The 15,862-nt window shown below is 41.0% G+C and overlaps 1 protein-coding gene across 1 annotated transcript in view; it reads right to left on the bottom strand.

Moving 5' to 3' along the window:
* The window catches only part of lrp2a (low density lipoprotein receptor-related protein 2a), a 211,697-nt gene that overhangs the window by 88,425 nt on the left and 107,410 nt on the right, over window positions 1–15,862 (bottom strand). The window contains exons 48-50 of the mRNA XM_060930575.1: window positions 13,483–13,602; window positions 8,823–8,954; window positions 2,195–2,396 (exon numbers count right to left, since the gene is read on the bottom strand). Of these exons, the coding sequence (XP_060786558.1) occupies window positions 2,195–2,396; window positions 8,823–8,954; window positions 13,483–13,602 (454 nt within the window). The remainder of the gene's footprint in view (window positions 1–2,194; window positions 2,397–8,822; window positions 8,955–13,482; window positions 13,603–15,862) is intronic.

The following is a 15,862-nucleotide window of genomic DNA, read 5'->3' as shown; positions in this document are numbered from 1 at the left end:
TAAATTCCCCTTCTTGGTGGACTCCCAGGTGAAAATGATTAATATGGTACAAGAGACTTGTTTTTAATCAATTCACATTTGATGATTTCAAAAAAAATCAATGCACCTTTTAATATAAACGAGCTCTACAGTATTATATTTCTGCATTTTAGCTATTCATGTCTTTGAATACTCTAATCCTTTAAAATGAAGTGCAAACCAGAAAAAAGTTCTATCATATAATTCTCTTAAGCTTTCTTCTGATGTTATCATGGTAGCAGGAGGTCTTGCATATTAAGCAGGCAACATTCAACACCACTTATCACTTCCCTTTCAACTGTTGTGTGTACTAACTCGGTTTTATCTGGACAGGATGTTGTGTAATGTAATACAGATACCATATGGTCAATTTGAAGATCGAGATGGTGATTTTGAATTAAAGAACAGGCATGTACAATGGGCATTACATATTGGAAATTTTTTTTTAATCAAAAACTATAAGTTCATCTCAGCCTACAGTTTGGGCAGACGCTCCCGCGCGGCACATGCCAGCAATTCCGTCCCCCTATGAAATGAGCAATAAGTAGGAGAGTTATACACGGTATCATACTTAAAATTTCATCAACTGAAAACTCCGGTCCTCGAGAAAAGAGATAAAAGCCCGCCCACACTGAAAGCTGATTGGCTTATTTTGCTAAGTAACCCAATCAAAATGCTCTTTGTCTGGCATGCGCTACATGAACAGGCACACAGGCAGTGTTGCCAGATTGGGTGGTTTTAAGTGCATATTGGCGGGTTTTTGAACATATTTTAGGCTGGAAAACGTCAGCAGTATCTGGCAACACTGCACACAGTCTCCCTCGCGCGCGCACATTCTAAGATGCGTGATGCAGACCTTAATGTTGCGCGCGCATGCTCTTGCTCGCTTCTATCAATATGCAGGAGACTCCCAGAACTTCCGGGAGACTTGGGATGTCTGCGTTATAAGGTGACCACAGATCGTTAATCATCCCCCCCCCCCCAAAAAAAAAAAAAAAAAAATTTCTCAACGGATTTACATCGATCTCAAAAACGATCATTTTGGTCTGAAAAAGTCGGAAATCCGCCAATCGGCGGAAAATTCTCATCCCTGTATAAGCCATATATGACGAGACTGAATGGAATAATCGTTTTATTCTATCCACGTTCACTGGATTTTGAGAAACAGAGCATTTTTATTTTTAGCAAATTGGATAAATAATAACTTTATATAAAACGTCCAGAGGTGGACAAAGTACCCAACTTAATTACTTAAGTCAAAGTACAGATCCCACTGGTCAAATGTTACTTCGATACAAGTGAAAGTTGTACGGTCAAAATTTGACTGAAGTATTTGCTTTTAAACATACTTAAGTATTAAAAGTACATTTTCTATCAATGCATTGTTGTATTATTGCCACAATGCTTACAAAACCTAATGCCTCTGAAGCAACCGACTGGATTTACTGTCGAGCTTGTAGAACCTGCAGAATAAACACGTTTAATCACAGATTTCTACATTCTGTTTATTTGGCAAGATTATGCTGAAACATATTTCTGAAAGGACTTCAGATAAGTTAATGTTATTCATGTTAGCGTAACTCCATTTTTACATGCTAACTAACAGTGTCCAAGTTAACTAGCTATGTGTAATCGTTAGCCGTGGACAAGGCTACGGCAACTTGGTGAGCAAATCCACAGAAAGTCATTTGACTAACCAGACTGCATAGCTATTGCAATGTTATCGCTAGCTCTAAAAGCACAGACAACTTCGTTGCAAGCTTTCTCTTGGAATAAAACGTTTACATCCCTCAATATGCTTCCGCAGGTTGGACGGCGAGTTTTTGTAGGCCGTGATATGGTTCGTTTTAGGCAAACAAAGCAAACATTTAAAACAAAACCAATCTTTATTCCTTTCAGAAAACTGAAACAAGGGTTCTCGCTATAACCATGAGTGTGTGCATTCCCCAGAAGACCCGCCTCCTTCCATTCTGCCATCAACTGATCGTGTTCACCATTTTGTTTTGATTTTGGACATGATTGCTCATATCCAGTGAATGTGGATAGAGGAATTATAGGTATACAGTAAATATATTTATTTTTTCATGTACAGTATGTAGTAATATAAACTACATGGCCAAAGCTGCAATGGGACCATAGAGGGTAAGTTTAAAAGGACAGTAGTACCAGTTCGGACCTGTATGCGCTGCGGATGCAGAGGCCGTTGCTGCAGGTGAACTCCGTGGCAGAGCAGGACCTGCGTGTGCAGTTCTGGTGCTCATCATACGCATCTGAGCAGTCTGCATCTCCATCACACACCCAGTCCCGGGGGATACACTTCCTCTGTGGGGGCCGATTGTTCACGCAGGTGAATTCCAGTGGTGAGCAGGTTCGATTAGCTGAGAATTCAAAACCCACCAAACTAATTAGAGAAATACCAGTCAAAATGTGCAAATAATTTTTTTTTGATATAACACAAATTAATTAAGAAGCACCAGTATACCATCATTTACAGCATAATGGGAATTCACGGTGCAGTGTCATCACTTGTTTACCTTATAGAGAATTAAAAATAGTTTGTTGGCTTGTAGTAAGGAAACCAAATGTGGCAGTTTAGAGAATACACCTGTGGCAGCAAGGGTGTGGTCAAGCGTCGGCTGCGAACGGCAAGGAGTCAGGTTGAACCAGCAGGTAACATGTGATGAGGTACACCTGTGTCTAATTACTGGCTGTCTATTAACGTGTGTCCCTGTGTGTCTTTCAGATGGCTAATAACAAGAGAGAGATTTGCGTTCTGCAATCTGTGTGCGTGCGTGTGTGTGTGTGTATGTAGAGATAGTAACACTGAAAAGTCTCATCTCATTATCTCTAGCCGCTTTATCCTGTTCTACAGGGTCGCAGGCAAGCTGGAGCCTATCCCAGCTGACTACGGGCGAAAGGCGGGGTACACCCTGGACAAGTCGCCAGGTCATCACAGGGCCGACACATAGACACAGACAACCATTCACACTCACATTCACACCTACGGTCAATTTAGAGTCACCAGTTAACCTAACCTGCATGTCTTTGGACTGTGGGGGAAACCGGAGCACCCGGAGGAAACCCACGCAGACACGGGGAGAACATGCAAACTCCACACAGAAAGGCCCTCGCCAGCCACGGGGCTCAAACCTGGACCTTCTTGCTGTGAGGCGACAGCGCTAACCACTACACCACCGTGCCGCCCACACTGCAAAGTGAACATTAGAAATAAAAGTGCACCTTGGATTGTAGTGACTGTCTCCAGTTCCTCCTTTACCCCCGCATAAGCATTATCACACTGGTGCCGAAACCCAGGAATGAGGAACTGGAGACAGGCGCTACAATCCAAGGTGCACTTTTATTTCTAACGTTCACTTTTCAGCACCACTATCTCTACATACAAACACGCATGCACAGATTGCAGCACGCAGCTCTCTCTTTCTGTACTGGCTATAAAGACACACAGAGACACACGTTAATAGACAGCCAGTAATTAGACACAGGTGTATCTCATCACGTTACCTGCTGGTTCAACCTGACTCCTCGCCGTTCGCAGCTGACGCTCGACCACACCCTCGCTGCCATATGACCCTTTGTCAGTTGATGTGAAAATACAATAAAAGAGGCAATATCCATACAGGGCTCTCACAGTGACAGATGAATTGTATTAAAAATAAAAAAGTCAGCTCTCACCATAGCATGCTGTGTGGGCATGTAGGAACCAAGTTCACTGTTCAAATACTCTCTATATCTATAATCCATTTTTATTTACCTAATGTAAGTATACGTGGTTCAGTTAAGAATTTCCAAAACAGACTTGTTGGAGTCAGTGTTGTAGTCGAGTCACTAAACCTCGAGTCCAGTCTAGAGTCCCCAGTGTTCAAGTCCGAGTCAAGTCCAAGTTATTAAAAAAAATTTGAGTCTGAGTCGAGTCCGCTATTGATGAGTCGAGTCCGAGAATAAAACTCCAACCGCACCATTTGACGGTGACTGTTTCAGCGCCATTAACGTTAGTTTGCTCCTGAACATGACGTATGAGCAGGTGAATGTGCTTCTCTTTATCAGGGAGTACAAAGTATTCTGTCAGAGATGGATGGGAGATGGATGGAAGTGCAGAAGGTGTGTTTATTAATACAAGTGAAGACGGTAAACAATCCGGAACGGCAGGCAAAATCGTGAAGCAGGCAATAGGTCGAGCGAGGCACAAACAGGCTATCGTAGACTCAGCAGAATCAAAGACAAGAAACAGGAAATCAGGGATCAGGAACCCAAACAAGGAAATAAGGCTCAGTAAGGTGTCAGCAATGCAACTCAATACTTCGCAAAATAAGTGCGTTTTCACAGTTTTTATATTGGCGTGCTGATTGCGCCTTAATCCTGTGCAGGTGGGAGTCATTTACAGATCATGCAAAAATCCACTTGGCGCGTGCCCTGTCCAGAGCACGCCCGAGAGTCATACTTGCCAACCCTCCCGATTTTGGCGGGAGCCTCCCGATTTTAGCCGCCATCTTCAGCCTCCCGATCGTATTTGTTAAAAACTAGATAATCTCCCAGTTTTGGGAAATCCCTACCACCAAGTTAAAAATACTCCCGATTATGTCCAATCAGAATCGTGTGAGAAACACTGCTGACGTCAACTGATTTTTAACCAATCAACGAACAGAACGACAGTCACTTCCATAATGTAGGATTCACCCAGGCTGTCCGACATTTTTTACAAGCATTCATTCATCATGGCCACTAAACCCAATACCAAACGGCAAAAATATCTCATCTCATTATCTGTAGCCGCTTTATCCTGTTCTACAGGGTCGCAGGCAAGCTGGAGCCTATCCCAGCTGACTATGGGCGAAAGGCGGGGTACACCCTGGACAAGTCGCCAGGTCATCACAGGGCTGACACATAGACACAGACAACCATTCACACTCACATTCACACCTACGGTCAATTTAGAGTCACCAGTTAACCTAACCTGCATGTCTTTGGACTGTGGGGGAAACCGGAGCACCCGGAGGAAACCCACGTGGACACAGGGAGAACATGCAAACTCCACACAGAAAGGCCCTCACCGGCCACGGGGCTCGAACCCGGACCTTCTTGCTGTGAGGCGACAGTGCTAACCACTACACCACCGTGCCACCCACGGCAAAAATATGAATGCAAATATCAGGTTGCATGGGAGAATGAATTTCCATGGATAAGCAAATGTTTGACCAGCCAGTTACACATTTTAAGGTAAAGATACCTTAAATCAGAATATAATGGACATTTGAGTGTGAAATTAAACTAGTCTTCCCTACCATTTCAGAAACAAACTGTACAACTTCTAAAGTGTTTAGTGAAATTTTGCATGACAAAGAATTTGTTTGGTGAGTGTGTATTTGAATAGTGTGGGAGTGTCTTAGTGCTATTTTGAATTTATGTTTGAAAGTTTTAAGTGAAAGTTTTGGAAAGTGATTGATTTTGATAAGAGTTTTGAGGTTTTAAGTGAAAGATTACTAGAGTGTATTTTGGTAGTACTAAAATTTTGCATTCGAGTGAATTTCTTTGTGGAGTATATTTTGATAGTACGGTAGTATTTATAGCGCCATTTTTAAATTTTGTTTGAAAACTTTCAGTCAAAGTTTGCAAATGAACAAATTCCTTTGATGCATTCCGATAGGATTTTGATAGGATTTCTAGTGCTTTTTAAAAATTCTGTTGGAAAGTGTTTAGTGAGCGAGATGCATTTTAGTAGTACTAAGACAGTGCAGTATTTATTTAATTGAGTTGTGACTATTTTGGTTAAATCTTATTAAATTTTAATTTATATATGATATTACAGTTCTCTGTATTTTTACATGAGCTTACAGAAGGAAAACACATTTGATGCAATCCAATAATACTTTCATTCACTGTGACTATTTTAAGAAATGATAAACATTCTTCTAAAGCATCACTTATGTTATTTTCTGTGGGTCTCTGTATGTATACAATATTCAGGCATGAGATTTTTCAGCTAAAAATCTGATTTAAGACTTCCCTTTCATCATTATTATATTAAAATTCAAGACAAGAGTATTATTTCAGATTTTTCACTCTGAGCTCTCTCATGCCTGATACATGAATCCCATAACCTAGAGTAATTGATAGAACAATATCAACAATTCAAAAACTCTTTAATTGTATAAACTTCAAATGGTTTGCAATTAATTGGGATCCACTGTTTTTATCGTTTCAACCGCACATCATACCCTCGTCCAATTGAAAATGTCGTTCACGCACTTTTCTCCCCCATGAGAATTTTGAAAAGTTGGCAAGTATGGAGAGTCTATCTGATGCAGGCACCAAGGTGCGCAGGTGTGACACTCTTGCACGAAATTAGTACAAAATTAATGTAGATATAAATATCTTATGCCAAATTATTATGGCATGTTACAAAAAATAAAGAAAAAATCAAAGCCCTCATCTCCAATTTACAAGTCCGAATACAGTGAATGCACGAGTCCGAGTCATCAGTGCTCAAGTCCGAGTCAAGTCACGAGTCTTTAAAATTAGGGAACGAGTCAGACTCGAGTCCAAGTCCTGGACTCAAGTACTACTAGCTTGGTTGGAGTCACTCTTTTCCCATGACACAATTTCACTTGAATCTCTATTGGGTATACAGCACACTACATTGTTGAAACACCAGTACATTACAGAATATGAGGACAACCTACGGTATATACTGTATTGAAACAATTTGGATTTCAGCCGAGAACAGCAACACTGAATATGTTAAAGGTCCCATGGCATGAAATTTTCACTTTCTGAGGTTTTTTAACGTTAAAATGAGTTCCTCTGGCCTTCTTAAGTCACCCCAGTGGCTAGAAATTTCATAATGTGTAAACCAAACTATGCCCAACATTTGAGAATGGCGCGTCAAAACGGCGCGTTGATAAACTCTTCCCTTTACTACGTCAGCAAGGGATATGATCCCCACGCCCCCCTCTGGATTCCCACCCACTGTATGGATTGCCCCGCCCAGTTGTAGTGAGGAGACCATAGAGGACACAACATGGCATCACCTAAGCGAGCGAAACATGGAAATTGCGCTGTACATGGATGTGACAACACAGAAAAGAGTCTGTTTTTACTGCCGACGGGAGAGCCCCTGAAGACGCAGTGGCTTAATTTTATTTACTCCAATAATACGCTGTCGAGTCTACCTAAGTTTGTATGTTTGTCGGAAGCATTTTCCTGAGGAATGTTTCCACAACTTGGGACAGTACAGGGCAGGTTTTGCACATCAACTGTCACTGAAGCCTGGGTCCGTACCAAGCATCCCTGCCGCATCAGCAACAAACACCGAACAAGTAAGTGTATAACTGTTAAGTCGTTTTGCAGTGTTTTAAAATCGGTGCCACGTTAGCCTTGCAATGGCTACATTAGCTGTGCAGCTAACCGCTTCCTGCAGTTAGCCAGGTACTCTGCGCTACAAAACCAAAAAGCATGCAGCATGCTCTGTTATAATAGCCAATCAAAACAGTTTTTACAAAGACACCCACATTCTTTTTTTTAAGTCACTCGTTCATTTTATTTGTTTGTTTGTTCAGTAAAAACCCAAACATTTGTTGAATTTATTTTATTTCCTCACGTCACACCTTAATGACGTCAGCGCGCGGTATTTTTCCCTTCGCGGTTTGTTCCTTCTCTCTCGCCATGGTAAGACACCCACATCCGCTTGTTCTGACTTATTGGAGGTAGCGTCACAGTGCTGTTAGCCAATCAGAGGTAACACGTTTACATGTCATGAATATTAATGATAAGACCCGCCCCCACCCTCTACCCTTCCCTGCCTCCTGCTTCTCATTAGCAAAACGATGCACTGGGAAAAGCGCTGAAATGGGGCTTTCTCCCAGGAGGCTATATCTACGTGCTGAGGGTTCATTTCGAGAAAGACTGCGGATATAACATCCGGAAGCCTCCACAAGCCCGTTTAAAGCATCAACAAACCACCATGCCATGGGACCTTTAAATACCTTTTGGTAATTATAATGCCTGAAGTACACTTACTTGGTAAATTATTTTATTCAGTCCACTTATATGTTGCTTAATTAGAAAAAAAAACTGCTCCTGTTTTTAAATTATTTAAAATAACCTGACCTATTGTATACATCGAACTGTTTAGTCCAAAATTAATGAAATGAATGAAAACAAATGACAGAAATTATCATGTCTACTCTGTAATAATGTTTTGCACGCAGCAAAGGCTGTGTTTTACAAACATAGGATGCATTATTCTAAGAAGATGAAGAGCAAGGATTTATTACAATAAAGACATCTGTTTTTAAATTCAGTTCTCCACACATTTTAACATTTTAAAGGCATTACACAATGGAACATCCCTTTAGGTTTATACTGACTGAGTCCCAATTGACTGAACTTTAGCATCACATTGTTTGGACTCCTCAGAATCAGGCTGTGTATTGTGAACAGACACACTGGACAGAAAATGCCTGGCAGCTGGAATCCAGAGCGAGCCAGCCAGGATACACAATCACAAAGCAGCGAGTCAGGCAGGAGAAATCAGGAATGCAGATTCCTTACTCTAATACTTTAGACATCAGCCACGAGCCAGCCTCTTCTGCATTTCTATTGAGCTGTCTGACTGGTCTACAATGAATGAGGAAATACAAAAGAGGAGAGTAGAGGAGAGCAGAGCACAGCGATGAACTGGATAGCACTCTCAGATGAGATGAGATGAGATGAGATGAGAACTTATAGGGAAAAAACAAAGACAAGAGAAAGAGCAAGAGAGAGGACTCGAGACGAGGATTACTAACCACAGTTGTGTCTCTGGTCCTCATCACTCATGTCCCCACAGTCATTGTCTCCATCACAGATCCAGGACGATGCAATGCACCTGCCATCATCACAGCGGAACTGGTCTGAGCTGCAGGTTCTCACCATGGTGGCTGCAGGATTAACACATATCACAAGTCATGCCTGAACAAGGAGCCGTGGAATGGCAATGACGACTGAATTTCTTGTAATCTACTCAGATCCTGACAAGCTAGACACCAAAGAATTTGGAGGCTGTATGCATTTAGAGTGGGAGAATTCATAGAAAGAACAAGTATTATGGTGCTGCATTCTTATGTTATTCAAAGGCAAGAGAAGTTTGGTGTAGCGGAGACTTGTGAAGAGGAGTGTGAAAAGAGCGTGAAACTGGTGGTTCCAATGACTAGCGATATAGCAACAACATTACAACCCCAATTCCAAAAAAGCTGGGATGCTGTGTAAACTGTAAATTAAAAACAGAATGCGATAATTTGCAAATCATAGAAACCCTATATTTCACTGAAAATAGTACTAAGACAACATATCAAATGTTGAAACTGAGAATGTTTATTGTTTTTTGAAAAATATATGCTCATTTTGAATTTGATGTCAACGACATGTTTCAAAAAAGTTGGGACGGGGCATGTTTACTACTGTGTTGCATCACCTCTACTTTTAACAACACTCTGTAAACGTTTGGGAACTGAGGAGACCCATTGCTGTAGTTTTGAAAGAGAAATGTTGTCCCATTCTTGTCTGATATACAGTTTCAGTTGCTCAACAGTTCGGGGTCTCCTTTGTCACATTTTCCACTTCATAATGCACCAAATGTTTTAAATGGGAGACAGGTCTAGACTGCAGACAGGCCAGTTTAGCACCCAGACTCTTTTAGTACAGAGCCATGCAGTTTTAATATGTGCAGAAAGCGGTTTGGCATTGTCTTGCTGAAATAAGTAAGGCTTTCTCTGAAAAACATTTTGCCTGGATGGCAGCATATTTCTCTGACACGTGTATATATCATTCAACATTAATGATGCCTTCCCAGGTGTACAAGCTACCCATGTCATGTGCACTAATGCACCTTCACACCATCACAGATGCTGGCTTTTGAACTTTGCACGCATAACAAGCCGGATGGTCCCTCTCCTCTTTAGCCTGGAGGACGTGGTGTCCATGATTTCTAAAAAGAATTTCTACTTTTGATTCATCAGACCTCGGGACAATTTTCTACTTCGCCTCAGTCCATCATAAAAGAGCTCAGGCGCAGAGAAGGTGGCGGTGTTTCTGGATATTGTTTATATCTGGTTTTAAGTTGTATTTGTGGATGCAGTAATGAACTGTTTTCACAAACGATGGTTTTCTGAAATGTTCCTGAGCCCATACAGTGACTTCCACTACATACACGTGTCTGTTTTTAATGCAGTGTCACCTGAGGGCCTAAAGATCACAGGTATCCAATGTGAGTTTTCAGCCTTGTCTCTTGCACACACAGATTTCTCCAGATTCTCTGAATCTTTTAATGATATTATGTACCGTAGAGGATGTGATCCCCAAATTCTTTGCAATTTTACATTGAGGAACGTTATTCTTAAATTGTTGCACTGTTTGCCCATGCAGTCTTTCAGAGCGGTGAACTCCTCCCCATCTTTACTTCTGAGAGACTCCACCTCTCTGGGATGCTCTTTTTATACTCAATCATGTTACTGACCTGTTGCCAATTAACCAAATTAGTTTTTTTAGCACAACACAAATTTTTCAGTCTCTTGTTGCCCCTGTCCCAACTTTTCTGGAATGTGTTGCTGACGTCAAATTCAACATGAGCATGCATTTTTCAAAAAACAATAAAACGTCTCAGTTTCAACATTTGATATGTTGTCTTTGTACTATTTTCAATAAAATATAAGGTTTCTATGTTTTGCAAATTTTCACATTCTGTTTTTATTTATGTTTTACACAGTGTCCCAACGTTTTTGGAATTGGGATTGTATGACAAATAATTCAAAGAGATTCATTTTAAACTTCTATTGCTTACAAAATACTTCTCTGTGAATATATAACAATGTGAGCTAACATTTATGGAAAATACAGTGGTGCCTGAAAGTTTGTGAACTCTTTAAAAATTTCTATATTTCTGCATAAATATGACCTAAAACATCAGCAGATTTTCACACAAGTCCTAAAAGTAGATAAAGAGAACCCAGTTAAACAAATGAGAGAAAATATTATACTTGGTCATTTATTTATTGAGGAAAATGATCCAATATTACATATCTGTGAGTGGCAAAAGTATGTGAACCTCTAGGATTAGCAGTTAATTTGAAGGTGAAATTAGAGTCAGGTGTTTTCAATCAGTGGGATGACAATCAGGTGTGAGTGGGCACCCTGTTTTATTTAAAGAACAGGGATCTATCAAAGTCTGATCTTCACAACACATGTTTGTGGAAGTGTATCATAGCACGAACAAAGGAGATTTCTGAGGACCTCAGAAAAAGCGTTGTTGATGCTCATCAGGCTGGAAAAGGTACAAAACCATCTCTAAAGAGTTTGGATGCTACCAATCCACAGTCCGACAGATTGTGTACAAATGGAAGAAATTCAAGACCCTCCCCAGGAACCTTTGCTTTCACTATCTGGTGTGACCCCCTTGTGCAGCAATAACTGCAACTAAACGTTTGCGGTAACTGTTGATCAGTCCTGCACACCGGCTTGGAGGAATTTTAGCCCATTCCTCCGTACAGAACAGCTTCAACTCTGGGATGTTGGTGGGTTTCCTCACATGAACTGCTCACTTCAGGTCCTTCCGCAACATTTCGATTGGATTAAGGTCAGGACTTTGACTTGGCCATTCCAAAACATTAACTTTATTCTTCTTTAACCATTCTTTAGTCGAACGACTTGTGTGCTTAGGGTCATTGTCTTGCTGCATGACCCACCTTTTCTTGAGATTCAGTTCATGGACAGATGTTCTGACATTTTCCTTTAGAATTCACTGGTATAATTCAGAATTCATTGTTCCATCAATGATGGCAAGCCGTCCTGGCCCAGATGCAGCAAAACAGGCCCAAACCATGATACTACTATCACCATGTTTCACAGATGGGATAAGGTTCTTATGCTGGAATGCAGTGTTTTCCTTTCTCCAAACATAACGCTTCTCATTTAAACCAAAAAAATCTATTTTTGTCTCATCCATCCACAAAACATTTTTCCAATAGCCTTCTGGCTTGTCCACGTGATCTTTAGCAAACTGCAGACGAGCAGCAATGCTCTTTTTGGAGAGCAGTGGCTTTCTCCTTGCAACCCTGCCATGCACACCATTGTTGTTAAGTGTTCTCCTGATGGTGGACTCATGAACATTAGCCAATGTGAGAGAGGCCTTCAGTTGCTTAGAAGTTACCCTGGGGTCCTTTGTGACCTCGCTGACTATTACACGCCTTGCTCTTGGAGTGACCTTGGTTGGTCGACCACTCCTGGGGAGGGTAATGATGGTCTTGAATTTCCTCCATTTGTACACAATCTGTCTGACTGTGGATTGGTGGAGTCCAAACTCTTTAGAGATGGTTTTGTAACCTTTTCCAGCCTGATGAGCATCAACAACGCTTTTTCTGAGGTCCTCAGAAATCTCCTTTGCTCGTGCCATGATACACTTCCACAAACATGTGTTGTGAAGATCAGACTTTGATAGATCCCTGTTCTTTAAATAAAACAGGGTGCCCACTCACACCTGATTGTCATCCCACTGATTGAAAACACCTGACTCTAATTTCACCTTCAAATTAACTGCTAATCCTAGAGGTTCACATACTTTTGCCACTCACAGATATGTAATATTGGATCATTTTCCTCAATAAATAAATGACCAAGTATAATATTTTTGTCTTATTTGTTTAACTGGGTTCTCTTTATCTACTTTTAGGACTTGTGTGAAAATCTGATGATGTTTTAGGTCATATTTACTGTATGCAGAAATATAGAAACTTCTAAAAGGTTCACAAACTTTCAAGCACCACTGTAAAAAGCATTACAAGATTTAAGACTTACATGTAAAGAACATTTTAACCATCTAAACTGACAATTATCACTTCCTAAAACTCAAACAGACCTTTGTTGCCTGAGGCGTTTTGATTCACATGTTACATCTGGAAGTCTTTATATTATACTCAGAACTTAATAAAATGAATGTTCATATGAAGCTAAAAAATTACTATGCTAAAATATGCTGTAATTTAAAATTAAGTTGCTATACATCTTAAACACGAAATTCTCAGCTTATTAGCCAGACAGCATACTATTCGGTAACTAGTACGCATAGTGACGATAGTGAAATGAATGAGAGTGAGGAATGTACCATGTCCAAGTTTTGATTGTATATAAATGGTATTGACCAAATATTTAAAGCTGATAAGTTTCTTCATACCGGCTTTAAAGCTTTCCAGGAAACTTGCCTATGACATCCCTTGGTCTCATTATTAAACATGCTGTGTATCAGCTCTTTATATTTTCTCTGTATTGCCTATGATGTCTAGATATTCATAAATTTCAACTCTGAAATTTGCTAGTGACCATGGTTCTTTAAATGATCGTTCATAATGGATATACAGTATGTAATGCACATATATTATGCAGTAAATCTCATGAGGAAAGTTTAGGTGTTTAACTTACTGCAGGTGGAAGGTTCATCTGAGTTATCTGCACAATCACTGCCACCATCACAGTACCAGTGTGCTGGTATACAGCGCCCATGTGAGCAGCGGAACTCATTCTGGGTACACGTAGATGTTGCTAAAGAGGCAGAGCAGACTTAAAGTCACAAGTAATCTTCAAAAAAGGGCTTGTTTGGGTGACTCGGCACAAACCTTCCCTTCTGTTAAAATAATCTCTTAACTAGAAGGGCACTCAATAGAGTGCATACTTCCGCCAAGCCACGTATTCAGATTTGCATCGACATTTAATCAATTGTTTCTTGGCCCATGGCTCACCTTTCCTCAAAATTTCATCAAAATCTGTTCACTACTTTTTGAGTTATGTTGGGAACAGTAAAAAAAAAAAAAAGGCACCTGGATCCACATACATATCTGGATTTCCATCAAAATCTAAACAATTCCTTGACCCATGGTTTACCTTTCCTCAAAATTTCATCAAAATCTGTTCATTACTTTTCGAGTTATGTTGGGAACAGACAAACAAACAAACAAACAAACACACAAACAAGCAAACAAACAGAGACAAAAACATAACCTCCTCCAATAAAGTTGGCAGAGGGAATTATGGACCTTTTATGAAACCACATAACCCCCCCCCCCACCTTTTTTTTTTGCTTCATTTGAAGCAAGGCCTTCATTCGACAAATTTAGAAAATTCTTTGGCAGATCCCGTTTATGCTTATGTTAACTAATTTTCCCCGTTCCAAAATGATCCACCTGTCCCCCAAAAACAAAATAAACCATGATTATTAGTTATTGATGATTATTGTTTAAAATGCTAGGTTTAAACATGGCAAGCTTTTCAGTATAACCGTGTCAAAAGACTACTTATCTTTTTGCAAAGTAAAAGTGACTCAGCGACAATTTACAATGAATTTACTTAACCCATATTTCAAGCTAACCTTAGATTTATATGTCATACACTGGATGCAGATTAAAATCACTCCTGGACTTAAAATGTACAGGAAACTTGAAAGCTATGATATATAATATAATATAATATAATATAATATAATATAATATAATATAATATAATATAATATAATATCTCATCTCATCTCATTATCTCTAGCCGCTTTATCCTGTTCTACAGGGTCGCAGGCAAGCTGGAGCCTATCCTAGCTGACTACGGGCGAAAGGCGGGGTACACCCTGGACAAGTCGCCAGGTCATCACAGGGCTGACACATAGACACAGACAACCATTCACACTCACACTCACACCTACGGTCAATTTAGAGTCACCAGTTAACCTAACCTGCATGTCTTTGGACTGTGGGGGAAACCGGAGCACCCGGAGGAAACCCACGTGGACACGGGGAGAACATGCAAACTCCACACAGAAAGGCCCTCACCGGCCGCTGGGCTCAAATCCAGGACCTTCTTGCTGTGAGGCGACAGTATTAACCACTACACCGCCGTGCCACCCCATAATATAATATAATATAATATAATATAATATAATATAATATAATATAATATAATATAATATAATATAATATAATATAATATAATATAATATACGTCACGTCTTCCACTGAGGAAGCGGAGGCTGATGACTCAGAGATGGACTCGTCCATTACCCAAGCCGAAGTCACTGAGGTGGTTTGCAAGCTCCTCGGTGGCAAGGCACCGGGGGTGGATGAGATCCACCCTGAGTATCTCAAGTCTCTGGATGTTGTGGGGCTGTTTTGGCTGACACGCCTCTGCAACATCGCGTGGCGGTTGGGGACAGTGCCTCTGGAGTGGCAGACCGGGGTGGTGGTCCCTCTTTTCAAGAAAGGGGACCGGAGAGTGTGCACCAATTATAGGGGAATCACACTTCTCAGCCTCCCCGGGAAGGTTTACTGCAGGGTACTGGAGGGGAGAATTCGGCCGATAGTCGAACCTTGGATCCAGGAGGAACAATGCGGTTTTCGTCCTGGTCGTGGAACACTGGACCAGCTCTATACCCTTCATAGGGTGATCGAGGGTTCATGGGAGTTTGCCCAACCAGTCCACATGTGCTTTGTGGATCTGGAGAAGGCATTCGACCGTGTCCCTCATGGTATTCTGTGGAGGGTGCTTCGGGAGTATGGGGTTTAGGGCTCTTTGCTAAGGGCTGTCCAGTCCCTGTACGAACGGAGCAGGAGTCTGGTTCGCATTGCCAGCAGTAAGTCAGACCTGTTCCCAGTGCATGTTGGACTCCGGCAGGGCTGCCCTTTGTCACCGGTTCTGTTCATAATTTTTATGGACAGAATTTCTAGGTGCAGCCAGGGGCCGGAAGGAATCCTGTTTGGGAACCACAGGATTTCATCCTCCTCCACATCGAGAGGAATCAGCTGAGGTGGCTCAGGCATCT

Source organism: Neoarius graeffei, chromosome 9 (assembly GCF_027579695.1).
Source record: "Neoarius graeffei isolate fNeoGra1 chromosome 9, fNeoGra1.pri, whole genome shotgun sequence".
NCBI classification, from domain to species: Eukaryota; Metazoa; Chordata; class Actinopteri; order Siluriformes; family Ariidae; genus Neoarius; species Neoarius graeffei.
The sequence above is the reverse complement of the archived record's forward strand: the minus strand, read 5'-3'. Positions and strand labels throughout refer to the sequence as shown.